Genomic DNA, 17,179 nt, shown 5'->3' with positions numbered 1-17,179 from the left:
GACTTACCTGTCCCGGAACCTTCCATCCCGTGGGGCCCACAGAAGGGTGTAAGCGGCCGCGGCCGCTTCCCCGCCTCCGGGGCAAGGCTCCAGACCACTCCACAGGCGGCAGAGCGACAGGACCAGCCCGGCTCGAAAGGAAGCTGCCCTCCGTGGCGGGGAGGCAAAAGCGAGAGGTAGTGAGGGCCGGGGCTGGAAAAAGAGTGGGCGGGTCCTGCGGAGGAGCGGCGAGGAACGGGTGGGGCAGTGGGAGGAGCTATTGAAAGGGCGGAGCCCTGCGGGGGAGGAGCCAAGGGAGGAAGGGGAGGGGCTCGTGAGCGAGTGGGGACATTTTGCTGGAGAGGACCCCTCTTGAAAGAAGGGTATAGGCATCTTCTTTGGCACGGCAGGAGCTGCTGGATGAAGAGGAGGAAGAAGGATCTTGGAAGAAGGGAAGGAGCCTGGGGGAAGGGGAGGGTCTATTCTAGGAAAGCGAAGAGCCAGGTGTGAAGCGCCTGGGCTTTAGGAGCAACAGGTGGAGTGTGTGTGTTTGATGACTTGAGCTTTCATGTAGACTTGTAAGCTGTGTTGACAGCTAAGAAGACACGGGTTGCTTTACTATTTTGTTACCAGAGCTAGGCACCTAATAGGCACTTAGCGAGTGAATGGGTGTGAGTGGAAAGAGCGGAAGGGTCAGAGACTGGGACTGCAGTAAAAAAGGTCTGATCCGGAGGGATGGTTGTATAAATCACGCCCTTAGGATTCCTTCTATGGGTCATCAAAGCTGCTGTGCTCTCTGGGCACGTAATAAGCATAAGGCACAGATAATTAACTTGGAGAGATAAGATTTATACTCCTGAAAATGTGAACAAACTGTGCAAGTTGAGTGGTGCATGTGCTTAACTTGGAGGCAAAGATTCGACTCCCTGCCGAGTTGTGTTCCAAAACTGTAAATTAGGTTGAAGTCTTCATATCATTTTCCTTTAGAAACTATATTACCAGTGATCAGCATGCCCAAGACAGTCTTCAAGATTTATTTAACCACTTCATATGACTGAAGCTTAGCTCTGTATTAAGAAACTTCGCTTCCACCATAGGTAATGGTGTTTTTATTCATTGATTTCTTCACTCAGCACACGTTTTTAAGGATCCACAGGGCCATCCATTCAGAATTCCAGTTGAGGCTGCCAGAAGCCCGTCTTTCCCAGTCTGAAATTCTGACATAGATTCAAGATTCCTTTAAACCTGAAACTTCCAGGAAGATGGGGGGAGGGTATAGGGCATGGCGTAGAGCCAGGGAGGTGGCAAGGAGTTTTAAGGGATCATAGCTTGCTTTTGACTTAAATATCCTGAGCTTTTCACCTCTCCCGGCCCGCCGCCTATTAATTACCTGGGAATGTGTCAACCAGGTATAGGAATCTAGAGTAAGGCATTTGGAATCTGACTTTTTATATAAGCAATGCCAAATAGGTGGCACGTGTATTACCACTCTTTATTCTCTGGCAGACATCATTAATCAACCACAGAAGTCTTTCCTGAAGTGGCTGTCTTAACATCCTTCTCAACACAACACTCTAGTTGTGTTGGGACTATTTGGAACCAACAATGTGGAACACATTCTTCATCCCTAACATAGAGAGTAAATATTTTAAAAAATTAACAGACATCAGTGTAAATGTAAATTTCTACGACTCTTGGTAGTCCTTTTTTAAAAAAATGAAGTTTATCTAAACCAATGGATCAAGAATTCTGTAGATGAGATTTATATGCATAGGCCAGATAATTGTATAGTGAGGTGAATTTGCAGCCAGTTGGTAATTAATAAATGCCCCAGTACAAAGCATATCCACATGGCATTGTCCTTTACCCTCTCCTCGCCAACATTTTATCAGTGACTTAGATGAAGTTACAGGAGGTATGCCCATCAAATCCAAGTCTTAAAGTGGGAAGGAATGGCCAAACTGTGGGGTGTCAGAGTCAGACTGGCAAGTATCTAAGCAGGTTGGAATGATGGTCCAAAACCAACAAGAGGAAATTTTAGAAACATCTGATCCATTCAGAGGTCTATATCTAGTGAAAAAAAAAAAAGAAGAACAAAATTTTAAAAGAAAATTAACAGCATGGATATGAAGTGAAGAAGACAGGGATTATTAACAATTCACGTGGAAAAAAATGTAGAAGTTATAGTTGACCTCCAGCTCAGTGTTAATCAAGATTGGGATATAGCTTTTTAAACATGTAGCAATCTTTGTTCAATTAATAGGTGTAGATTTCAGATCAAAGGGAGTCAGATTTCAAAATAAACATTTATAGCCAGACCACATTTGAAATATTACCCTCATTTCCAGGTACTATATTTTAAAGACATTGACAGGCAATTGTGCATTCTCAAGATGAGGGAATTTGAGATTCTCTTCTGAAGAATAATAGCTGTCTTCAGTTATTTTCAGTATTATCATGTTGCTTTTGGGAGGAACACCAGGAACTGAGGAGCATAAGTTTCAGGGTTGCAGATGTCATTCTAATCTTTAGAGCTATCAGTGGAATGAAACAAGATTCTTGCAAAGTAATGAGCTCTCAGTTGTATGATTGTAAAGCTCTCTAGAAGTCAAGAAGTGGAATAGCATGACCTACTGATTTACTTCAAATCGGTAAACTAGGCATAATTTTACTATCAGAAAATATGACTATTACATCCATACAGATGTCTGCATTTCAACGTAAAAGTAAGAATGCATACAATTTGTAAGAAATCACATATCCACTCTTTTAGTTGATCTTTGATTGCTTCTTGTATACTTCTATTTGTCATCTCTTACATGAACTGGAAGACAAGAAGGGACAATACAACTTGAAGGCATGGTTATTGGAGAAAAATTTTAAATTAAGACTGTTCTTTCCACTAACTGAATTCTTTTTTTTTTTCCTAATTAGGAAAAGACCAACAACATTCTATTTTAGCAGTGGAGCATCTTGATGCAGCTTGAACACCAGTGTTCCAGAGGAACACCTAGCAATCTGGTATGCAATGATCTGGCCATTTGACTAAGAATACTATGTTTACTGACTTCAGAGCTGATTCTTAGTGTTTGGTCATAAGGAGTCAATATTGTTCCCATGATCCTCCATTAAATGAATAAAGTACTTATAAAATGCAGTATTTATAAAAAAACATGTAAAGTGCTTATAACAATGCCTGGTGCATAGTAAAAGCTGTTACACAGCTCTTTTATTGTTTCATATTATTGTTACCTGGGTTTCTTTTGGCCCTTTGGAATATAATATGACTGGAACTTCTTCTGGTACCCTCACTGGGTCCAACTTCTATTGATGCAAAACAGGGGCTTTGCCAATACCTCGTCTTTGGCCTCTGCTCTTCGTCTGTCTCGATATAGAGATAACATTGTCTTCCTCTCAGATTTCACATGTTCTCATGACATGTGAGAAATAGTTGAAGTTGCTGGAGATGGTTACCCTGACAGAGAGAAGAGTACATGAACCTTTTCATCCTTTTCATAGGGCCGTTGGGGAGCTGAGGCAACGGTCCATCTTCAGATCAATGATTCTTCAACCCTTTGCTGTGACAGACAGCTTTGTACCTCTGATGCAAGCCCTTTTCCTGAAAAAATGCCTGAGCATTTTCCAAGGTGTCCTAGATCTCCTGAAGTCCATCCGTGAATGGGGAGCCTTCCCATCACAGAGTCTTGCTCTGGAGGGCAAAATGAGGACACAAGGATGGAGGATACTGAGAGGGCAGGAAAACCTGTATTGGGGTCAATATAAGGAAGATCTTCGTAACTGCTCTGCTGGATCATACAATCATGTAGGGTGCTTTTGAAGGCAGTGATGGCCAGACTTTGCCCAGACCAATAAGAATCAGAATCTCTGTGGGTAGGCTGTGGGGCATCATGATTCTAAGGTGCAGCCAAGTTTGAGAACCAGGAAATTAGAGCCATTGAAACAGGCTCTCTAAGTAGTGAGCACCTTGCCAGCAGAGATACTTCGAGCACAGAACTTTTTTCTTATTCATTTGAATACTCTGGCTATACTTAATCTCTCCTAAAGAGTATCTATTTCCTTGCTATATTAACCTCATGTGCACATTTATTTTCTTATTTAAATAAATGGCTTTGCTTTTGATTCTCTACTTTTCTCCTTTTGAACTGTACACTTGTTAAGTCTTTGGGCTTCTGTGGTACCAATGTGTTTGTAATTCAGAAGGAGACACGACTGAGTCAGGAGCTTCTTTGGCCTGAGCAGTGACTGAAGTGAAATTTCACAAGATGAAAGGATCAGGCTGCTTTGCACAATCTGGTCCTTAATCATGCTTTTGTTTGTAAACAGAATAGCCCTTCTGGTTTTTAGCCACTTCTAATATAATTTTTTTCCTTTCAGATTTCATTAATTTCCTCTGATGTCATATTGGAAAAGATTAGGATGTCCAAAGATATTTGACCTTCCATAGGTAAATGGACTTTATTAGCATCAAAATGCCACCTTAAGCCTATGTGAAAAAGCCAAAATGGTAATTAAACAGGTATTGTTATAAGAAGTTATTGATCTCTACCTCAACAGAAAATTTAATAAGTGGGTTTCTGACAGGGATCACTACAGTGAGAGAAAGCCAAGTGCGTGGTTCCCAGTCACCTCTGTGTCATTACAAGCAAGGAATCCTCAAGAAGGCCCTGGCTGTTCATCAGCATGCAGCTGGACTATTGAAGGTCGCTGCCTACGCCCTGGGATTCATCTCTGCAGCTTATGGGGTGACCAGGAGTAGCCTCTGTCTGTACGAAGGTACTATACTCATACCCATCTTTGAGATGAGCAAACAGACCCAGAAAAGTAACTTGCCCAAGGTCATATAGCTACTGATAGGATTGGAGCCCTGGCTGTTTGGCAACCAAGTCTGTGCCCCTGATCAGGATGATAACTTTCCATGGGTGGTTCAGTGGGTTAAGCATCTGACCCTCGATTTCAGCTCAGGTCTTGATCTCAGGGTCGTGAGTCCAAGCCCTGCAAAAAAAAAAAAAAAAAGAAAAAAAAAAAAGAAAGGATGACAACTTTTGTAACTCTTTGACTGATTATAAATGCCAAGCTCCATTTTTCAACCTAGAAAAATATCAGTTAAGAATAGAAATTACCACTCTCATCCTCACTGTCACTGGTACCATTACCACCAAATATGGTACTAGTGTGCTAGGGCTGCCTTGACATAGGACCACAGACTGGGCGGCTTAAAGAACAGAAATGTATTGCTTCACAGTTCTGGAAGCTGGAAGTCCAAAATCAAGGTGTCTGCAGGGTTGGTTTCTTCCGAGGGTCATGAGGGAAGGATCTACTCCAGGCCCCTCTCTGTGGCTTTCAGGCTTCTCTCTGGGCCTCTTCACATGGCCTCCCTCTCTACGTGTCTGTGTCCATTTTCATAAGGACTCAGTCATGCAGGGTGGATTAGGATGGGCAGACCAGCCTAACCTAGACCACATGCTCCCCAGCCTCGGCCGGTATCCAGAGTTGCCAGGAAGGGAAAGAAGGGAAAGTGGCCAGGTCACACATGCCCACCACAGTTCCCATGGTGTTAGCACAGTAGCATCTGGACTTTTTTGGAATGGAGGGCAGGGGTGCTTAAACCTATCTTCCTTGCTGTGCTCTACCCTGTCACGAGGGATAGAACCTCTGCTAACATCCTCCTATCCTCTTTTCTTCAATCCCAACTTTGGTCTTCAATTAAATCTATTAGTCTTTCCAATTAGTCGTGTCTTTTATCATATCAATATCTGGCAATGGATGGTTTTGTATTATTTCTTTCAGTCTATTCTGAAATGTGTCTTGATGTTATTTTGCCTGGGTTATTAATTCAGTTTTTAAGAAATTAATATTAAAAACTAAGTTCAGCCTGCTTTTCACGCTACAGGAAGAAGATGTTAAAAACCTTCAGCCACAATCACAGTAATGGATCTCTGTCAGAAAAATGAGACTGAGATAGAAAATAGTGAAAATAATGAAATTCAAAGCCCAGAAGAAACAGAATTAACCTATACTTGCCCAGATGAAAGAAGTGAAAAGAATCATGTTTATTGTCTTCTCAATATCAGTGACATTACACTTGAACAAGATGAAAAAGCCAATGAGTTTGTCATCGGAACTGGTTGGGAAGAAGCAGTGAGTATCTCCTTGACTGAGGTGTCTCATGCATCTGTCTTTTGATGTAGGCCTTTCCTTTTACTTTTGCCAAAAATAGTTATTACTAAAAAATGTATAAGCAATGAGATACAGAAATCTTAGGAATAGAGGTAAAATACAAATAATGGTAAGAGCAGTACCTTTTATTGGGTATTTGTGGCCAGTTAGTGTTGGCAAGCACAGGACTAAGTGCTTTACATACATCACTTCATTCAACCTCTCAACAGTCCTATGAGGCAGGTATTATGAACAGCCTCAGTTTTCAGACAAGGATAATGAGGCACCCAAAAGGTGAAAGAGTCTGCCAAAGATCACCCAGCCAGTGGCCAAGGCAGGGCTTGAATCCAGCTCTTCTGGACTCCAGAACCCAAGCTCCTTAACTGCTGTGCTAAGCTCCCCAAGAGACCTGGGATTTCTGTCCTAGTGGTACCACTCAGAGCCCCATGGGTTTATTCTTAAACTATTCTTAGAATAGAATCCTAAATTTAGAACTGTAAGGAAATTTGGTCTAATACAGTGATTCTTAGGTGATGCTTGGCAATGTCCCACAACTGGGAATGAGGGGAAGGGGATGCTACTGGCATCCACTGGATAGAGGCCAGAGGTGCTGCTCCACATCCTACAGTGACCAGGACAGCCCCCACCACAAGGAATGACCCAGTGCTGTCTTGGTTCAGGCCTGCTATAACAGAATACCACAGATTGGGGGCATATGCAACAGACACTTAATTCTCACAGTCCGGAGGGTGGACATCCAAGATCGGGGTGCCAGCATGGTTCGGTTCTGGTGGAGGAACCTCTTCCTGTTTTGTGCTCACATGGTCCTCGGTGGTGTAAGTAGATCCCTTATCTCCACCTCCTCTTATAAGGGCACTGATACCATTTTGAGGGCCCCACCCTCTTGACTTCATTAACCCTAATAACCTCCAAAGGCCCCCACCTCCAAATCCAACACTTTGGGGATTTGGGCTTCAACAGAGGAATTTGGGGGGACACAGTCATGCAATCTATAACATGCCCTAAATGTCTGGTGCTGAGGTTGAGGAAACCTGATCTAATTGGTTTATTTTATAAATATGGAAACTGAGGCCAAGACATGGCAGACCAACTCCCCCAAGTCCACTTGACAGTTGAAGAAGGAGTTGGGTCTTCAGGACCCTCCTCTTATTCTCTCTCTGTGGCACCGCCCCACCCCTGCCTGGTGGACCCACAGGTTCATGCCAACTAAGTCAGGGTTATAGACAGTTCTGTTTGAGGATTTAAAACTTTCCAAGTTTAGAAGGTTCGGTTTACTATGGAAAGTAATGACTGAAATGTATCTATCCAAGGGCTGTTGGAAAAGAATTTTGTATTAATTGGAAGAAATGCCACATGTGCCCCGTGCTGGGAGTATGTTTGCTGCTCACAGTCTGTCGAGGATGATCGTGCCATGCTATCTCCTCCTGCCTGCTGCCTGTTGCTCTTCACTCTCTGCCTACCAGCCCTCCCTGGCTTCTCAGGCGACCTTGTCCCAAGGGGTGTCAGAGGCCTGTCCCGCCAAAACCAGCTTCCTGCCCTGGCTTGGGGCCCTTGATACTTCCTGTGCTGGTGCCAGGGACACGTGGGCCAGCATTTAAATGAGGACAGAGAACACTTTGCTGGTAGCAATTAGTGAGAACTTCCTATGTTTGCAGAGCCAAGAGACCTCTCAGGATGGGTTGCCTCAGGGCTGTACATTTTTGACCCAGACCAACCCAACCAACATTTAGCTTACCCGGGACAGCCCACCTGTGAGAATCAAAAGAGCCAGGCATCATTGACCCCCTTCTCTGGACTTGGATCCCCTGCCAGGCCACCAGAACACCCTGGAGATATAGATCCTCTGTAGCAGCTTCAACCCAAGGCTCACCTGGGGTGTTTTTAAAACCACCTGCCCAAGTCCATCTTGTGAGTATTGGCTTAGTCGGTCGTGGTGGGGCTCAGGAATCTGGATTTTTAAGAGCAGTCCAGATGAGTCTTAGGGTCAAGCCAGTAGAGAACATTTGTTCACTCATCAGGTGCACCTGTTTAATAGATTAAATAGAACATCTGTAAACATCTGTAGAAAGATTAAATTTCCAGAATTTAGGTTTCCCTCAGTAAGTATCCAGGTGAGTAAAAGGTGGCTTGCTACATAAGCACAACCAGCAGAAAAATCACCCCTTGTCTGGCTGGAGGAGGATGCAGGAGGAGTGCTTGGGGGTGGTAGGAGAGTGCAGGAGGGGCATTTGGGGGTGCGGGACTTGTCTTGTTCCAGCTGAAGCCACCTTTGGTAGAGAGGCCAGTTAGCCTGAGGATCTGTTAGCTAATGTGCTAGGTCCCTTCTCTGCAAAAGCTGGAAAATCACCTGGGAAGTCAGGTCTGAAGCAAGCAATGTGGTCCTCTTGAAGACCCAGCACCAACTTAGCAGCACACAAAGGGACAGGGTTCCAGAACAGAAGCCAGAAGAGTAGGCTGGGAGAGGTGTCCTTAGGCTGTCTCAAGAGTGTAGCGCAAGGCAGCGACCTTACAGCCCCCATATATACTTGCCATCTAAGAATTAGGACTCAATTATGCAAAAGAAAATGGGGATTTTTTTGGTTGGAATATATTTGAGGTATCAGTGTGGCTTTGGTAAGGGTACTAGGACTTTGGAGTAAGAAAGATCAGGTTCAGATTCACCACTTACAGGCAGCTAACATTGGGGAGGGCTCCTGTCCCCTAGCTCCAAGTTCCTCATCTGTAAATTCCGGCCAGAGGGGTTCAGTGTCGGGCACTTACTAGACTTTTTGAAGAAGTGATGCTTCACACTTCAGAATTTGGGGAGCTGAGCACATGCAGTGAGAGGGTACAGAGGTCAGGAGGGAACGATGGTAAAGGGATGTTTTTGGGCAAGATGACCAGAGCCTGGCCCTGTGGTCAGGCCCAGGAGACACTGTGCTCCTCACAGCCTCTCCTTGTCGCCTGCGTGGGAGTGCACAGACCTTCTGAATGTGCCAGAACTTTGCCATTGGCTGTCATAACATTTTGAACGGCGGTTTCCACGTATGTATACTGGGCATCAGAATACCTGAATTATAGTGCTGTGGCATGGGTTAAATGAATGAATGCCAATACCAATGGATCCTTAGCTCAGTGCCTGCAACATAGTAAAAACATGGGAACTATGTTTGCTTCTTTTTTTTTTTTTTTTTTACACATAAGGTTGCCAGATTTAGCAAACGAAGACACAGGATACCCGGTTAAATTTGAATTTCAGTAAACAGTACCTAGTATGTTTAGTGTTAAGTATGTCTCAAATGTGGTTCTGTATTTTTATCTGGCAATTCTATTTAATGGTGACATCTGTGGCAAGCTCAGCCAGGGCACTCTGGGCGTGGACAGATGGGGGAGCAGGTGGTGCAGGGGTGCCAGGGTACGCTGACTCCAGGACCTGCTTCTGCTCATCGTCTCTCGCTCCAGCCCCACCACACAGCAGTCTTCCAGGGTTTGATAACAGAGCCTGGTAGGGAGACAAGTACGAACAGTTTTGATTTTAAGTGTCCTAACTTTATTTTAATGTGCATCTGAAAACAGACAGAGTCAGCACACCAAGATGGCCATTTACAAATATTTTTGCTTAGTATTTTAGTATTAAATCCAGTGGCTACTTTTCAGATTAACAAATACTGTTACAAATGTTATTACTTAGTATGAGACTAAAATAGTATTAAAATTAAAAAAGAAAAGGGTGAGTCAATTTTAAGAAAAATATCAGTTCAGATAGGATGGCCAAAATGGGGATGTGGCCACAGCTGGGGCAGCTAGAGTTTGAGCAGCTCTGCCGGGAGTAACATGCTGCTTTATTTGCAGGTCCAAGGCTGGGGAAGGACTTCTCCAACTGCCTGCATCTGGCCCAGGAAGAAGCTTAAAAAGGCGAGGGTGGGAGAAAGTGCCAGCAGCTGCTTACTCTGTGGCAGTCTCTCCCAAGGGAGCGCTGAGGCCAGGCCTCAGGCAGAGGCGGAGAAGTTGGGGTCGGGGGCTCCGGCTGAGGTGGGTCCAGAGAAGGATCAAGGCAGCCCCTCCCAGACTCAGGGGACCCCTCTGGGCCCCACCGCTGCCTCCAGCGAGATTAGCAAGATCTGCTTTCCCCCCTACAGTCAGGGAAAGAAAAAAAGTCTGCAAATAAAGGAGTTTATTTGGTGCAAGGAAGACTGGGCCACCCCTGAGGCTCTTAGGGGCAAGGACCCCAGAAGCCCCAGCAGAGGGCCCTCCATCTCAGACTCCTTGACTTCCAGGGCCCTTTTAGTTCTACCTCCCCTGAGGGCTTCACCCCCAAACGGCTTGGATGTTCTGGGTAAGAAGAGTAAGAACTTTTTCTTGCAGCCAGAAGAGAAGGTGCTGAGTGTGGAAAAGGATGAGTGTGTGGCTTGTGCATATGGATTGAAAACAGTTGACGGGAAAGGTGAAAAGAGACCCATTGAGGTGGCCAAGCACCTCAAGGTCAATGACACACTGCCTTTCCCTCCCCGGGTGGCCCCGACATCCCTGTTGGCCAATCCGGAGCGGTGCTGCCTGCACTGGTCCCTCCTGCCTGAGAAAAACCTGGTGTGCCCTCCCAACCCCAGCAACGTGCGCTATCTCGCCACCGTGCAGCTTTTGCAGAAACACGGAGTGCAAAACTACAAGGCCAAATTCAAAGCCAGGGAGCCAAGACCTCCCATCAACACCCAAAAGCGCATTCTCACAGAGGCCAAGCAGGAACACAGGCCCCAAATGTTGGAGACCAAAGTGTTCCCGAGAACTCTCTTGCCGTCCCTCACCGTGAGCAGAGTTGTTATTCCTGTCTCCACTCACAGACTGCTCTGAGTTGCCACAATAGAATTCCTTGGGAATAAGCACTGTTTGAATTCATTCATCTCTCCCTGTCTCTCTCTCCCGCCCCATCCCACCCTTTCCTTTCTTCTCTTCTTCTGCCATACTCTTCCTGCCTATCTACCCTCCCTTGCCCTTTTTTTGCAGCAGAACCAGAGGAAAATGGACCTCATTGTATGGGTTTTGATTTATTCTCAAAACCCTCATATTTATGTGTCACCTGCTTCTGTTGCTTAGCCATTTACAAAATGCAAAGTGGTAATGCCAGTCTCAGCCTCTGCCTGCCTTATCTCTCCACTCCCCCTAGAAGCCAATGGACGGTGGGGCTCCGAAGGGCCTCCCAGTGATGCCCACGTCAGCCCGGAGCCAACTGGCAGGGGCTCTTTCCACCCCACCTCCGTGCCTAAAGCTAAGTGTAAGGGCTTGTTTAGACCAAATTGTTTCCTGATCTTTTGAACCAGGCAAATATCTATCTGTTGCTTTATTTTCTCTTGCAACAAAGATCTGAAACATTGCTTTAGTAGATAGTTCCAGCCTGTGTCCAAATATCCTTGTGCCCAAGGTGTCATATCCTTATATCCACAGACGTATCATACCCACTACATGCTGCATATCCCAGGGTTTCATATACTTATGTTCTAGCCTCATGCTAGTCTCCATGTCTGCAAAACTTTTAACCACAGCTCTATAAAGTCCATCTTGGGAAGCAGGTTAAGAGTAATTATTTGAAAAAAAAAAAAAAGTCATTGTGATTATAATTGTCATCCTACATGCTTCCTGCAGCCTTACCTTGCATCTAATATTTGGGAACTCACAACCCCAGACAGACACTCATGGAATAGGGATGTTAATTTCTCCCTTCTGTGCCTCTTCTTCCTTCATTTTACCCCAATGCATATTTCCTGAAGTTGTATATACATTAAACATTTGTAAATGAGTTATATTTTAAGTGCCAAGTGACAATGCTATGTAGAGAAATGCTCTGAAAAACCAGTTTTTAAATATGAGTAACATTTAGCCGCTCTGTAATTACATAGTTAGCATTTGCTTATGGTAGGTTGTACTTGAACTCTGGACTTCCTGTCCCCTAATGATGGGTAGACAGAATATATGACTGTATTTGTTAACATCTGCTTTCCATAACTGGTCTTTGTAATGTCTTTTCTCTTAGTTTAGGTTATTGTTTTGTGATTTCTATTTACAAAACACCAGAAATGCAGAAATGATTATAGTACAATGGTCATTAAATGTGTATTTTGCCTACTGAGGTTGGACACTTTTTTATAGTCTAGAAGCAGTTTTTAGGCTCTGCCCACTTCTTCTCTGAATGAAGAAACCAACTGGATTTTGCCCCGAAGAAGCTCTGATTTCCCACTGTGTCTGGAACATGAGGTGTTGGATCCAGGGCTGTGTGAGGACCCTCCAGCTCTGGCAGCCTGCCCACCTAAGTCAGTGGTTCACCAAGCCCCTCTTAGAAACAGCAAGATCATGACGAAGCTCAATGTGTAAAACAGGCAAGAGTGTCGATTAGGGTGGGAGCGCGTCTACCAGCATGAGTGAGGGCCAGAGCCCAGAGGTGCTTACATTTTGGATCTTGAGGCAGTCTGAAAACACTAAGTTAAAACAAAATATTTTTTCTTTTTCTTTTTTAAAAGGATTTTATTTATTTATTTGACACAGAGAGAGAGAGAAATAGCACAAGAAGGGAGAGGAAGGCAGACGGAGAGGGAGAAGCAGACTCCCCAGTGAGCAAGGAGTCCTATGAGGGGCTCGATCCCAGAACCCTGGGATCATGACATGAGCTGAAGGCAGACACTTAACCGACTGAGCCACCCAGGTGCCCCCAAAATATTTCTTTTGTAAAAAAAAACTCTTTAGTTGAGATAAGGGTTATAAATTCTATAGATTTTGGAGTAAACATAATGATTTAGAATTAAGAGGAGGGCTGGTCTGAACAAAGGAAGGGCCCAAATTTAAAGATGTGTAGTATCCTTCTTTTTGAGCAAATAATTAGTTTGGCCCGCAAAATATTGACTAAGAGGTTTCTCTATGAATAGATATGAGTGTTCTGTATTTGGCATCTCTTTAGGTAATTTTTCAATGAACCTGATTAAGCCCCTCCAGGATCTTATTTGCATTAGCCTGGGTTTAGCTTGTTTTTTGTGGATAAAATCACTCTAGGTTTTGCCTGTTTCCATTCAGATTAAATCAGGATGTCCAGACTGGTCTCTGATGTCCAAGTCTAACTAAAGGAAAAATGTGTAACAGAATGCAGTCTCCATCAGGGTTCTATGTCACCAACAACACTTTCAGGGGGAAATCCTGCCACGTAAGTGTGTTAAGCATGTTATAATGATGGCAACAGCCCTCTTCCTACCTCAGGGTAATGGTCTTAGTTAGGGTTTGGATCCTCTAGTCCTCTCTAAACCAAGCGTGGAGGGCTGTGTTTCATCCCTCATTCTATTAGTTTTGGATGTCTCATTAAACTTCCCAAACTCCTATTTTTCTCAAAAAACTTTAAAAATCACCAAGTGGAACTGTGGCAGCACGTGACACAGGGCTCCTGCAGGGCCTGAGGTCACCTTCTGGGCAAGGCCGGGTTGAGGCCTGGGGCTGCTGCTGAGTGTCTGGGTGACGGAAGGGAGGGGCTGGAAACCTGGGCAGACAGAATGTTTCCTGACAGACAGGAGGGGTTGGCACTTTTGAAGAGAAAGAGGAAGACTTTAAATCAGAATAAGGCCGGACTACATTTGGACAAGTACGCAGGACTTTGGCTACTCAGGGAGACTGTCCCTAATTTTTATTCTTTTTACTTTGGAAGTGGCCCCCTTTTGTGAAATTTACCTGTACTTCAAGGACCATGCTATAAAATGATTGGAACCTAGAATCAAATTGGCTTTCACTCTCCCTCCCTCCAAGTTTAAGAGCTTCAGGACCCAGAAAGACCACAGAAGCCTAGCCCATCTCTCTGGGTAACCCCAGCAGGCCAAGACCAAGTTGCACGACTGGAGGAGGCCTCACATCTGGGGCTTTTTGGGGTGTCTGGGTTTGGGTCCAGTGCAACCTTGGTGCTGCAGTTTAGGGGCTACTGAGAAGCAAGGTAGGGAATAAACAGAGGGGCTCCTGTGGCTATGACCAAGGACATATCAGGGCAGTCGTTGGTGCCCCAGGGAATACTCTACCACTGTCTGCCAAACTCACTGGGACGCTGGTGCCACGAGACTCAGTGCCGTGCTCTCTCAGTCCAGACTAAGCTCTGCCCCAAGCTCTACTACCAGCCACACAATACAGTAATGCCTTTGAACTTACAAGGCACTGTTCTAAGAGTTTTAAGCCCCTTCTGGGTATTACTCTCTTTTTCCTGAGCAAATGCATGAGTGTCAAGGATCATTTTCTCCTTCCTTTGTTCCCATGGCTGGATAATTCTTCATAGGGACTGTTTTGTAGGATATTTAGCAACATCCCTGGCCTCTATCTACTAGCTGCCAATAGTATCCCTCAGTTGTGAGAATCAAGAATGCCTCCCGACATTACCAAGTGCCACAACGGCAAAATCAGCCCAGTTGAGAACCAATGCTTTAGGGAATCCAATCCCTGTGTTAGGAGCTTCTCTGACAGTTTTACTTACAGAGCACAAGCCTTGGCACAGGGACAAAGGAAAAGTGGGCGATGTCTGGCTTACCGCATCCTGGAAAGCATAGGTGCTCTGGATCTAAAGCCCTCTGGTGCTCTCAGCTTTGTCTTGGTCCTTCAAGGTCTCTGGTGGTACCTGCCCAGGTTCCCCTCAGAAGGAAGAGACCACAAGCCTGCTTTTTCTCTGAGACAATCTCGTAATGACAGTAGGCCCACTTAGTGCCCAGAAAAGCTGTCAATATTCCCATATTTGTCTTTTGAGAATGTGCATTATTGCTTTGGCAAGGTTTTCAAGAAAATTCTATGATGTTAAGTTGATGTATTTACATGTAATGCCATTGTTCAGAATTCCCTACTGTTTAAGCAATACTCTCAACATTCACTGCTTATGATAAATCAGCGTGAGTATTAAGAGGTGGCCAACACTGCATACGTCACACCTCAGTAGCCACTGGCAAATTGACACATCGCACATATATATGAAAATAGTCCTTGTTCCCGATTTAGCTCAAACTACAAACCTTTCTTCCCCGTGTATTTTCTAAAATGAAACAATTTCTCTGCTTATGAAAACTTTGTTAACTTGAAAACATACCATGAACTAGTCGTATTTTTAGTACCACAGGACCATTAGCAATTTTATTTAGTCAGCATGTGTTCTGAGGAAAACTAGAAATCAAACATTTAATTTGGGCTAAATACCACCTGTTCTGATATTGTTCACGACTCTATGAAGGCTTAGTTTCAATCCTCATGACTGATTTCTTTCATGTAATTTCAGGAAAATGGAGTGTCAGATCCTTATTATGGTAGCTAGAGAACACTAAATCTGAAGACTGACTACTTAGGCACGTATCTCGTTAGAGAACAGTGATTTAAATGGTTTTAAAATAGAACACATCTTACCAAAAAGGTAAAAAAGAACAAACAGACAGCAGCTTACAATTAATAGCACTAGACTCTCAAATATAGCTAAACAGAAATTGTTCCCACAAACTAAGCCAATATAAATAATCCCGAAAGCACAGTTGGCTAGTTTTGATGGTTTCTTAAAAGTGTACTTTAAGGGGTGCCTGGATGGCTCAGTCAGTTAAATGTCTGACTCTTGATTTCGGCTCGGGGTCATGACTTTGGGGTCCCGGAATCAAGCCCTGTGTAGGGCTCAGCGGAGTCTGTCTCCCTCTCCCTCTGTGTCCCTCCCCTCCTCACCCCCCCATGCTAGCTCTCTCTCTAAAGTAAATAAATAAATCTTTAAAAAAGAAGTGTACTATAAAATCTTAATTTCTGAAGGCTCACTTTAAATAGGGATGTTATTGTGGTGCATTGGAAGGTTGAATACCCTTTGTGATTACTTAACTAAGATGCATTTGACTTCTGCCACGTTTTTATTACAGCACAAACTCTACATTTTCTGAAGTCATTAAATTTCTCGTTATAGCACAGGAAAGAGAAGATAAAGTAGGAGGGGGATGACGTTCAAATTCAGTCCTAAACAGCAACATGTCTGAGAGGCAATCATCTAACCAAACAAGGACATGGAAAAAGTGATGGATCACCAGAAAGCAAAGAGTAAAAAAGCTGCTGCCAAGCAAAAGCAGTAAAAGATGCCGCGCTAGGAACAAGGTCTCACTGACACACGCCATGCTAAGAAGCTCATGCCTTTATGACAAAAAAAAAAAAAACAAACAAAAAAACTTTGTTCACATTGAAATGACATATACACTTTTGAGAATAACAAAGTCACCATTGGAGATATATTTTTTCAAAAAAAAAGTAATTTTCTCAAATATTTGACCATTTCACTGATAAACTAAAAATGAGTATCACTTTTTACAATTATTTTGTTGTTTCTTTTTTGTAGCATTCTATCCTGTAATACTAACTTTCTTGCCAGTCATGTACCAAAAGTCAGTGGCAGGGCCTTGGCAATAAGTTTCTGCTATGTCAACCTTCACTATTTTGACTTTGTGGACTTAGAACAAAGTTACAAATGTGTATATTTTGTTATTAGTAAGGCAATATCAAATTTAGAAGTTTTTTTTCTTAAGTTTGTTGAAAGGAATGAATATTGGTACTCTTCAAGCGTTATCGACAATGCTTGAATTTATTCACAGAGTTTGGGCGTTTACTCCGTCCCCACCCACAGGTTAGTAAACGTAGTGCCACATCTGTTAGTTTGAGAACACTGCAACCTGGGCATCCCCTTCATCTTCAGCCTGCCTCTCCCGAAATGTAAGCTAACACATCAATACTGCTGACACCACTGAGAGAACCCTTTGGATTGAAACACTGCAAAACAAGAGTATTTACTTGACTACCTTCTTGTGTAAGAACATTATACTAGCCAACATCTTGATGAAGAAACTAGATGAAAATCCATGTCATTTAACAGTCTTTTAGACGTTGGGAGTATGAAACCAGAAGACCGACATGCTCTTTCCCAGAGCCAAATCTGATCAGCGACACTTTGAACGCACTTCCGATGGGAACATTCACATCTATTGTGAAATGTCAGGAAAATAAAACTGCATAAATA

The 17,179-nt window shown here is 43.8% G+C and overlaps 1 protein-coding gene and 2 long non-coding RNA genes across 6 annotated transcripts; 2 read left to right on the top strand and 1 right to left on the bottom strand.

Moving 5' to 3' along the window:
- Nucleotides 1-11: 11 nt before the first annotated feature.
- LOC121103442 lies at nt 12-4,716 on the top strand. 2 transcript variants are annotated; one of them, XR_005835643.1, is made up of 3 exons: nt 12-176; nt 2,914-4,444; nt 4,582-4,716. It is a non-coding gene; the product is annotated as an uncharacterized LOC121103442 (long non-coding RNA). The 2 variants fall into 2 exon arrangements; XR_005835644.1 differs by lacking the exon at nt 12-176 and adding an exon at nt 245-1,076.
- Nucleotides 4,430-9,583, bottom strand: LOC103662081. Of its 2 annotated transcripts, none has more exons than XR_568348.2 (3): nt 9,426-9,583; nt 8,048-8,201; nt 4,430-4,992 (listed from the first exon to the last, which is right to left on the bottom strand). It is a non-coding gene; the product is annotated as an uncharacterized LOC103662081 (long non-coding RNA). The 2 variants fall into 2 exon arrangements; XR_005835642.1 differs by lacking the exon at nt 9,426-9,583 and adding an exon at nt 9,227-9,326.
- Nucleotides 5,895-17,179, top strand: CUNH16orf46 (chromosome unknown C16orf46 homolog). Of its 2 annotated transcripts, none has more exons than XM_008689736.2 (2): nt 5,895-6,138; nt 10,009-12,264. In XM_008689736.2, the coding sequence occupies exons 1-2, from the start codon at nt 5,929-5,931 to the stop codon at nt 11,002-11,004; spliced, it is 1,206 nt and encodes a 401-aa protein (XP_008687958.1). In that variant the 5' UTR covers nt 5,895-5,928; the 3' UTR covers nt 11,005-12,264. The 2 variants fall into 2 exon arrangements, 1 of the variants encoding a protein (XP_008687958.1); XR_568351.2 differs by lacking the exon at nt 10,009-12,264 and adding an exon at nt 16,082-17,179 and having other exon boundaries at nt 6,009-6,138.

Source organism: Ursus maritimus, unplaced genomic scaffold (genome assembly GCF_017311325.1).
Source record: "Ursus maritimus isolate PB19 unplaced genomic scaffold, ASM1731132v1 scaffold_19, whole genome shotgun sequence".
NCBI classification, from domain to species: Eukaryota; Metazoa; Chordata; class Mammalia; order Carnivora; family Ursidae; genus Ursus; species Ursus maritimus.
Note: the sequence above shows the minus strand (reverse complement) of the source record. Positions and strands in the feature narration are given on the sequence as shown.